This window comes from Catharus ustulatus, chromosome 3 (assembly GCF_009819885.2).
Source record: "Catharus ustulatus isolate bCatUst1 chromosome 3, bCatUst1.pri.v2, whole genome shotgun sequence".
NCBI classification, from domain to species: domain Eukaryota; kingdom Metazoa; phylum Chordata; class Aves; order Passeriformes; family Turdidae; genus Catharus; species Catharus ustulatus.
In genome coordinates, this window is record NC_046223.1 from 76,663,545 (window position 1) to 76,674,192 (window position 10,648).

Genomic DNA, 10,648 nt, shown 5'->3' on the forward strand with positions numbered 1-10,648 from the left:
AGACCATTAGAGTTCACTGAATAAGAAAAACAACTTAAATTTAATGAAAAATGAACATTTTAGAAGGACCGGATGATTGGGGTTTTTTATGTATAGAAATTCAGAAAAATAAAAAATAATTTGTGAATACAATAAAGGGAGTTCATATGATAACAAAAATAATGACTGCTGTGCATTTATAGGTATCTGGATAGATACAAGTTAAGCATGAGTAAATTCAGAAAAATGATTTGTATTTCATAATAATTCCTTTAATCATCATTGGACTGTAAGTGCTATAGAAATAACACATGGGTTCCGTGGGGACCATGGAAAAGGAAAATGAATTCACAACTAATCATTATTTATTTTTTCTTTCTAAAACAAAAGATGTAAGAGGTCACTCAAACATTAAATGCTTCATTATACCTCAAATGAACTATTTTCATTTGAACATATGTAAAACCAGTAAATTATTTTTTCAGCAAAAACAAATGCTAGTGGCATGTTCTCTTTTAGTGTGGAGCTTTTCTGTGGAGCTTTCACTGTGCTACTTTTGGTAAGCGTCCTGTGTTCTGTGCCTTCTGCACCATAAGGGATTTGGAGGCCATGTATGCCAATCCTGTATGCTGAAGCCAGCATCCTGAAGCCAGCTTCCTGAAGTAGACAGCCTTCCTCAGACTTTTCTCTTAATGAGTATGAAGTATGTAGTCATTCAGAAAGAATTGAAGAATGGAAAATAAACTCTTAGTGCTTAGGACATTAGCACAGATAAAGAGACTTTTGCCTTCCAGTTTTTGTCCAGGGATCATCCATTTATTTTAGGTTTTAGCAGGAAAACTGGGTGCTATAGTGAGACAATGCAGATATTTCAGTGTGCAAGCTGACTAGACAGTGGCTTCCAGTTCCTGATCTGATTTGCACAAGACTGGCTAAAATAATGCTCAGATTTCATAGGTTATTAATAACTAGTAAAAAGAGAAAATATTTTTGTTACTCCACAAAATTTCCCTTGTGTTTTATATAACAAGCACAAAAACATCAGAGCATAGATCTGTTGTCAGATGTTTAGAAAGTAGTTTTAAAAATTCCATATGACTGCCTTCAGTTTACAAATTATTTTAATATTCACAAATACAGAAAAGAAAATGGATGGTGTCTATACAAATGCTCGGAAACAGCTGCTGATTTCATCCGTTCCTGCTATTCTTATTCTCCACCTGAAAAGATTCCACCAGGTAAGAGGCCAAACCCCTTTGTATATTCTTCTGCCCCACTGGTGGACAAGCAATTCTTCAAGTGTCATTGTGGATCCCAATACTGCTTTTTTAGATGGAGACCTGGTAGTAGCACTGTTTGAAACATGCTAATGTTTGTTGTGATTATCCTAACACCTTCAGAGTGCATTTCCCCATCCTGATGTATCCAGGGAAACCCCTTGTGTGTCCATCACACATGTAGCACGCACTGTATTGAAAACATAACAAAGAAGGTTTAAATCAGTTAAAATTTTACTCTTGGATTTCGTTAATTTTAATAGTGTAGTGATACACCTTAGCTTTAAAAAGCTTCCTAGTAAAAATGTTTATTTTACAGTCTTTTAAAATTTTTTAATATTTTTTTTTTATTTTGAAGGCTGGTTTGAGTCTACGGAAAGTAAACAGGCATGTGGATTTCCCATTGATTTTAGACTTAGCACCATTTTGTGCTGCATCTTGCAAGGTACCATTTCAAATATTTATTTTTGTTGTACTTCAGCAGTTGGTGTCCTGACCACAAGATAGATTGGACTGACGGTGATGATAACGATAATGATTTCCTGCTTTTTAAATTAAATTGTAGAGTGAATTTTTCAAATAGTGTCCTGGGATCAGAACTGTGTGCAATCCCATTCATATCAAGAATATCACAGATATTAGATAGTATTAGTTAAGCTGTGGTGCCCTGGTGATGGTAACTAAATTAGTAAGACTGCTGAGTACTTGTAATACAAGTATTTTGCTGTTGGAAATGCTGTGGATGTCTGTTTGCCTCTTTGGAATTGTACTACTGATAGCTACTCAAGATGCCTGTAAAATTCATTGTGAAATAATTCACCTTTGTTTTCTGTGTTTCTGGGAATGCAGAATGTTATGGATGGTGCAAGAGTGCTGTATAGTCTTTATGGAATAGTGGAACACAGTGGCTCAATGAGAGGTGGTCATTATGCGGCGTATGTGAAAGTCAGGACATCCTCCAAGAAATTGCTAGAGCATATTTCTACCACTAAAACTGTTCTAGGTATGTACAAACAAAGCTTCCTTTCCTTTACTGTCAGCTAAAAATAGCTGTCTATGGGGATTTATAGCAAATATTTTCTTAGCTGAGAATAATCTGTGATTTTTAGGCAAGTTGTGGAAACCCCATCCCAGGATGTGCTCTAGGCCAGGCTGGATTGTGGTCTGAACAGCCTGGGCTAGTGGAAGGTGTCCCTGCCCATGGCAGAGCTGATAGAACTAGATGATCTTTGAAATTCCTTCCAACCCAAACCATCCTATGAATCTATTAATTATTCTTTTCTGTTGTTGTTGCACACAATGCATATCCTACTTCTGCTGTTAATCCCATGTGGACCTGAGTGAATAATGGAATTTTGATTCAGCTATTAAACAGATAATTGAGGGGAAACTTTCCTCTTTCCTACTCAAAATAATACATCCGGATGAATAGTTGTGCCTGGTAACATTTTAATATTTGGTATGTTTTATATCTGAAAATGGTTTAGTACAACAGTCAAATCCATGACATTAAATTAAACTACATTTTCTGAATGTTTGAGCATTTCATGTATCTTATGTATTTTAGGGAATTTTTTAATACTTAAAAATCTGGAATACTTTGGTTTAATGTGAGCTGCAGGAATCTTTTTCATGGAAGATACAAGGTTTGGTGTAGGGTTTCTGTTGGCATTTTGAGAACAGCACACTAGTTCTTTCTATTAATACTTGATGGATGCAGAACAGACGACTGGGAATACAAGCATCATACAGTCACCCTAGGACAAGAATGAAATAAGTTTCCAGGAAAGAATCTGTTAGTGAAAAATTTGTGGCAGCAATTATACATGAAGCTGTCCTAAAGTTAGGCAAATATATTTACTATTTCCCTTCTTGGGGGAAAATGAGAATCAAGCCTTATCCTTTCTATCCTATATAGTATCACTTTGCATTTGAAGTTCATTTCCCAGAAAGACAATCTTTTATGTTATTCATGAAATCAAAGTTTCCTTCAGTCTTATGCTTGTCTTGCAATGATTGTTATCTTTTCGTGTTCTTAATTTCACACTGGTCAGCTTTTAAAATAAGATCTTTTTTCTAAGTCAGAACTGGTTGTGTTCTAGTATAACTTACTGTTGAAACTCAGCCAGCTGTACTGGAAATGTCTTAAGCTTTCTAAAAAAATATGAAAAAAGCCATGACAGCATCCATTCCTAGGCATTGTCTTCCACTAATTTCTCTTACAGTGCTCTTTGACATGTAAGTTTCAACTGAATAGCAGACTGTATCTAAGTAATGAATTACTCTTGTAGGTTAGAAGCTTCTCTTGCTCTTTGAAATAGACACTGTATTTGCTTGATGATGTCGTGAAAGACAAGAAAAAACTTCCTTTTGCTTCTGCATTTCAGGTTTAAAAGAAGCCATGGGAGCATCAGGAGGACAGTGGGTGTACGTTAGTGATGCCCATGTTCAGATGGTTCCAGAATCAAGAGTACTAAATGCACAAGCATATCTACTTTTTTATGAAAGATTATTATTATAATTCTTAACAGTTTAATTTCAAAGATGATAGTGTTATTTAGTTTATATTATTTAAAGCTGCAGTGGTAAGATATCTGTAAATATTGTGCCTTTATCTTGTAGAGAATTTATCATATTTTGACTCTGAAATTCAGTTAAGCTATTATAAATATCTGAATAATTCTCTCAAAGTATGCACTTTGCCAAACATGTAAAATTCCTGGGTTCATTAAAATGCAGTTAGAATGTAAGATGATGTCCTATCCTACTGAGGTCTACAGGGAGTTTGGTTTTGATTATAATAAAGATAAGCTTTTGCCCATAGTTCTAGAACAGTTGAGAATAGAAATACTGATAGCGCTAAGTGCCTGGATTTGCTGGTGTACAGTAACAATACAAAGTGTTCAACTTCTTTTGATCTAGTCCAAACCCTTCCCATGACTGGGTTGGATGTCAGCTGTTAAGATTTCTGCAAACAAGAGCCTGTCAAATAGTGTCGCTTCCATGTTCAGTAATTGGAAAGCAGAGTCCTTCCAGAGTGGAGTAACAGCTGTCTCTGCGTAATGCTTCAGTGCACTTTCCTGATAAGAGCTGGGAATAGATTGGGAAAACATGGCTTCTAAATAGTGACAGTGAATCCTCAGATACCCAGTACCCTTTTAGCTGTCTCCAACTGGCACTGGTATAGCAATGTACTCCTGTTTCAATACAAATATGTATTTGGTGTGCATAAGTATATCCTCCGAGATACATACACACACCATAAATCATCAATAGATATTGTCATTTTACCTTCTAGGAAAGACAATTGCAAATAATTTCTGTATTCAGTAATTTTTCAACTTCACAATTATGACAATGTACAGCATATAAGCTTGTGTATGTACAGAGTTTAGGCATAATTCAGTAAATTCTGTTACTTTTGGTTCCAAACATGAACTTGTTTATCTGTTCCTGAATACTTTTCTCACAGGAGTAATAAACTATAAATTATTTTTGCACTGTGTGTGTGAGTTGGACAGTAAATGACTTTTGCCCTCTGATGCATGTCTGGACTTCCTTTTGTCAGCAGTGGGGGACAGCAGGTGTCCTAGTGGCAGAACTGGTTTCTGTAGACTGTTTGACTGCCCTGTTTTGAGGTGTCACTTCCTCTTCCTTTGGTAATTTCTCATTTCCATCCCTGAGAGTAACAGATACATTCTAAGGTCAAGACCTGATGACTACTCGAAGTTATGTGGTAATTAATTTTTTAAATAAGCAGTTACTTAAATACAAATTACTTATGTAACAGTTCCATCCTGTATGACTTGCTCTTTGGTAGAGAAAAAAATGTTAATATATGCTTACTGTTTTCATTTACGGTAATGTTTCTTAATGAAAAACATGCTGTCCCTATTACTGTCTGTACCACATGTTGTCATACCTACCTGCCTGACTCTCCTATTCTCTACTTCTGTTTCAGAGATTCATCCCACTTGCATTCCCTCTTTTGCATAAGAAAATGGCACAGCCTGCTAGAATTGCATTTGCTCAAACTGCTGAGGTGTATCTTGACTTGCACATTCTTGTGCAGGCACTAAGATTGTTAGGCTATACAACTGATAGTCATAATGGAGTCATACAACTGATAGTCATAATGGAGTGAGGCTCTGGTCGCTCAGGATTTTATTTTCAAAAGGAAGACGCCTCTGTTTAGATCAAAAATTAGGCTATGTGTTTTGGCCAAAACCATGTTTTTTTCCTTCTACATATTAAAATTAACATTGTCTCAGTCTACCCAAAAGTAGTAAAACTCAGAGAAACCAAGGAGCCAGCTTTAGCCATCTGTATTCCAGCTAACAACATCTTAACATAAGTCTACGCTAAGAAAGAAAGATAATGTTTAGACAAGAGTTGATTAAAACACCTTAATTCTCTTTTAGCTCCACCTCTTCCCATACCCTTCATCCACCTACACACACACCTTTCTCCTCTTTGTGCATAGCTGATCAAACAGAATTAGTTCCAGGCAAGAGTTGTAGCAAATGGCAACCAAGTGTCACTTATGTGATACAATTTTGCTAGGAGGAACATGGAGTGAATCCTCCATCCTCAAACAGAGTAGCTGACACCTGACTCCTTCTGCTGACTTCTGTAAAACCACTGAATTGAAGTATCTGTATTAATCCACCTTTTTAGCCTAGAACTACTTCCTTAGGCTGGGCAACTAGGAGAGAAACAGAACAAAGCTCTTAACCTGTTACTTGTTACTTCTAACGCTATTTTCAGGAATGAGGTGGTATTTGCTTCTTTTTAACCAGAGTTTGCAAACTGCTGAAATTTTCCCAAGCGGACATAACTGCCTAGGATGCCATAAGAGATGCTGGCAGGATTATTTTCTCATTAACAGACAGGGAACATTTACTTGGATTTACAGGTATTTTATAGAACATGGAGAGAATGTGCCAGGAAAAAGAGCCAATGCCTTTATTCAAGATAGCCATCACTGTTGCTCCTGGATGAGGTGTTCTGAATTGAAATGAAAAGTGCTGGCAGGAACTCTGTAAGCCTTGAGTCAGGAACAGGTATGAAAATATGATAGAAGGAAGCATTCTCTAAAAATGAAGGCAATAGATGAAGTTTTGCCTTCAAAATGAAAAAACTGATGACCAATGCAAGATGTTACACACAATTTTAGATTAAAGTCACAGTGTCCTTTACACAGACAAGTTTTTTGGTATAAAGGTTGGCTCTAAAGAAACTACATAAATTTATATACTGAAGACTTCTTATAATTCTTTATCAGGAATTGGAAAAGAAGCTCAGAGCATTCTGGGAAAACAAGAGTATACATCCTATATGAGCTAGATTGTTAAATATGATTCTAGAGTCAAGGAGCTGGCAGTTTCTTGCAACTGCCAGATGTGTACACACTACTGAAAAGCTGTATGTTTTCAGAACATATAAGTTTAAGCAAAGGGCTTATGTTACCAAACAAAAATCTCTTCAGGCCTACAGCATGTATTCTTTACAGAGCTTCACCATACTTTTGTGGTCCCCCATCCTGAGAAAGTGCAGTAGCCTGGGTCTTCATGTGGCATAGCTTCAAAATGGCTTTCTCTTCATCGCATGCTTCTTACAAGGGCACCACTGCTTTCTTCATCAGCCCCATTTGTTCTTTATGTTTTTGGGGTCTCCATAAGCCTCTTGTCAGTGTTTTTGCTTTCATTGATCCTTAAGCATAATATAGTGGTTCCCAATCTCATCACTTACTCTGTGAACTTGCACAGCTCTTGCAGGAAAAGCTGCTGTAGCTGTAGTCTGGTCTGTCCCCAACACCACACTGGCTCTGCCTACAGGCTGCAATACCGACCCCTGAGAAAAGCTGTGACTCCTGAGCAGCCCTCTGCTGAACAGTCACAAGACAGTGCCTGTAAAACAATTACAAAGAATTCAATTTAAATAGTTCCTCACTCATCAGTAAGTAAACCTCACCTATGGGAAATACCTGATTTACATACATGGACAACTGGAACCTCCTTCAAGTTTTCCCAGAACAGAGGCCATCAACAAAGATTTCTGCATCAGCTAAGGAGTTAGTGCAGATTATAAGAAAGAGCTTTGTTATCTTTGGATTTATATATCACTTGCACCAAAAGTGGCAAAAAGTGATGGGGAGATTTATTATACTAACCTGTCTACAATATGTGTAGAGACATCATGTTTGCATTAGTCTGCTCTCCTAAGAGATGGCTACAAATAGAGGTGAAGGAAAAACAAACCCTGAACTTTGCCGCCCAAAATGTACACACTATAACTGCCTTTGTTTGGAAAATTAAATCCATGCAGTCTGCCAAACCTTCCTCCCCTTTCCCATCTGCACCCTCTATGTGTATCAATGAAGTGCTCTTGCCTGTGGATTTGAAGTGGTAGCAGGTGAGAGTGGTTTATAAATTCATTAAAAGGCTGAAATGTCTTAACTTCACCATTTGCTTCTCTGTATGCTTCTTTTTTATACTAACCAAAAACTGAATCGTAAAGGGACATGAAATTAATGCATCTACGTTGTCAACCCATTATAAAAATCTTATTTGAACATATTGGTAACAAATTAAGAAAGGAGTAATTTCTTAAGTAGAAACTCCAAGATGTATTAAAATGGAAACAAATTAGATGGGAACAAAGAAAGCATTTAAATACAACTGTTCTGTTAACAAAAATTAACAAGTTCAATTTTCATTAAAAAGTGGTAGCACACTTCAGAAAGCAGCTTTACAGCAGCCCTGATTAAACCAAGATTTGATATTCCCTAGTTTTCAATATCTGGACTCTGTTTTGCTGTACCCTGTACACATATATCCATTTGTATAAAGATTTATATATCTATGTGAATGCCACTATTCTTTGGTAGAACCATTTCAGTCCAATTATTTTAGAACAGATTATTGTTGTTTCTGTGTCTATCTACCATGTCTTATGCTGTCATTTTACCAGCTGTTCTAGCTGTTGTCCATCTCCTGTTGGTGTATAAACAGAAATGGTGGAAAAGTGATTACTCAAAATTATTCATAATCTATTTTTTGTAAATGAGATTATAAAATATATTTTCAGATGTGTGTGCAGGTCAAAACACTTTCTTTGCACAACATTACATAAGAAGTCTAAGTGAAATTATATGTTATAATAAAACAACTGCAATGCGTTGCAATCACTTCAAAACTACTTAGTGTACATTCCACTTATATGAAATTACAAATACTTCCATCTTTGTTGATAGCAGTAGAAAAAACTAACTTTTAAATTGCAATGTTTCTTACATCTATTGCAGCTTCCAGTATTTTTCTAGTACAAAATGTAAAGGTCCAGTACTGCTTTTAAAAGAAAACAACATTTATTTTGAGTGGGTTTATGACTTCTTAGCAATTACGTCATTGCTTTGCTAGTTTGGGGTTTTTTTGCTTTTGTGCTGTGTAACCTGGAAATAATTTTCGTGTGTTCTGTAATGAAACCACCATGTCAATGGCCACCATTCCCTATTTAGCCATTCCACCAAGTTGAGTTCTGATTCTACTGTCATTTATACATGGAGATAATCCCTGATATGTTCATGTGTGCTTGCATTTACACAAAAGACAATCCACGTAATCAAAAATCTTGTTGCTAAGTTCAAAATACTTGCGAGCAATAAATCAAGCATGTTAAAATTTCATCTGGTTTTCATTCACTTCCTTTTTTCATGTATTTGAACTAATAGTATGACTCTTCTCTGCAGGTATTTAAATAACAAATAGTATGTTGAGAATTTGATTACAGTGCTGATACACAGTACATTTAATTTGTAGATTTCTAATTCCAAATATTACTAAGTAAACAGGGTCTTGCCTACAGACTGTATTTAAAAAACAAACACAAGTCTGATCAGTTTTCCAGTCTACCCAAGGTGCTTTAACAAGCTTCTGAGAGAACAGCATTTGTCATCTATTCATTTTGTCTTCATCTGTTATATATTGTTAGAAAAACGTACAAATAAAACATCTAGCCGTTTGGAAAACTGTGTAATTTAAATATAAGCTGTATGTTGTAAATGAGTTCATGGTTTTTTGCTTTTGTCTTGCCTCACATCATCACTGCCTGTGGAAGAGCTCCCAGAGATGAATCCATATCCTCGGAGACTTTAGGTGCGCTGCTTGTTTCCCCTGCCTTACCCTCTGTGGCAAAGGGCACAGATAAAGTTTGAACCCTTTGTAAGAACTGAGTTCTGTAGTTCTGTGATAAGACCAGGACCAGTTTCAGTAGCAGCTGGAAGTTTGACCATCCATAAGCATCACTCCAGAGTTCCAGCTGTGAGTCAACACTGGACAGATTTAAACTTCCACAACACTTCTGTCCATTGAAAGCATTCTCATGGAAATCCTGCCATTTCATTTGACACAAAAAGGGGAAAATCTAGAACACTTCAGCCAACACTAATATGTAGCCTAAGTGGCACTGGCAAATCTTAAACTGAAATCATTACAAAAGTTTCTTGAAACCTTCAATTTTCTATAGATTTATAAGGGTTAATTTTGTTACTCCGTGTGGGTATACTATCGCCTTATGCAATGATCAGAGAGACTGTGGATGTTTTAGGCACTCACGTCCATGATGCGGAAGGAAGGGAAGGCAGTGATCCCAGCGGTAAGTAATGTGCCAGCTAATGAAACCTCTGCTCCACACAAAGGAATGGAATTACTCAGTCGCTGCCTACAGAATCATCCCCAGTGTCAACAAGAGAAGACCTGTTTACTGCAGGTGTTTTGTTTTTTTTTCTTCATTCCTTAAAATAAAAGGAAAAATTCAAGGTAGAACTCAGAACTTAATTTGGATACCCAGAATAAACTACTTAGAGAATTGTCTCACTTCACGAACACTCCTGATAGCCATACAGTGGCTTGACTTTGAGTGTTCACAACACAGAAGTTATTGCGTATTTCAGTGTAGGGCCATTGCCCAGAGCCTGTCCACTTACCTACTTACACCACTTACACGGGTAGCTACCAGCGTTATAAACTTCTTCATGCAGCTTTAAATACTTCTTCATGCGGACCTCATATTGGAAGCACGGATCACACTCTTGACTAGAAGTTATCTGTAGAGCCAGAGCTGATGAGCCTCGCATTGGTCTTCTCGCACTTCCGCAGGCGGGAAGGTGAATCCCGCTGGATTCCCATCGCTCCCGAGCAGGAGCGAGTCCCCGCCTCCCTCTCCCGCCGCGGCTGTCCCGGAGAGCCGCCCGCGGCAGGACCGGCGGCGCTGCCCGCAGTAAAGATGGCGGCAGCGTGGGCTAGGAGCTCCCGGCCGGGGCACGGAAACGAGAAGCACCGCCCTCAGCAAAGATGGCGGCGGCAGGCGTCCGTGTATACCAGGCGGGGGTC

General features: G+C 37.5%; 1 protein-coding gene and 1 long non-coding RNA gene across 7 annotated transcripts in view; one reads left to right on the forward strand and one right to left on the reverse strand.

Annotated features, from left to right (window-relative positions):
- Window positions 1–4,756, forward strand: part of USP45 (ubiquitin specific peptidase 45) — a 52,444-nt gene extending 47,688 nt beyond the window's left edge. For all 5 annotated transcript variants that reach the window (XM_033053666.2, XM_033053665.2, XM_033053667.2 and 2 more), the window contains 4 exons: window positions 1,120–1,217; window positions 1,615–1,701; window positions 2,106–2,259; window positions 3,644–4,756. In XM_033053666.2, the coding sequence (XP_032909557.1) occupies window positions 1,120–1,217; window positions 1,615–1,701; window positions 2,106–2,259; window positions 3,644–3,777 (473 nt within the window). In that variant the 3' untranslated portion in view covers window positions 3,778–4,756. The remainder of the gene's footprint in view (window positions 1–1,119; window positions 1,218–1,614; window positions 1,702–2,105; window positions 2,260–3,643) is intronic.
- A 1,441-nt stretch (window positions 4,757–6,197) lies between these two features.
- Window positions 6,198–10,584, reverse strand: LOC116993295. 2 transcript variants are annotated; one of them, XR_004417257.2, is made up of 3 exons: window positions 10,243–10,584; window positions 9,872–10,050; window positions 6,198–7,165 (listed from the first exon to the last, which is right to left on the reverse strand). It is a non-coding gene; the product is annotated as an uncharacterized LOC116993295 (long non-coding RNA). The 2 variants fall into 2 exon arrangements; XR_004417256.2 differs by lacking the exon at window positions 9,872–10,050.
- Window positions 10,585–10,648: the final 64 nt, after the last annotated feature.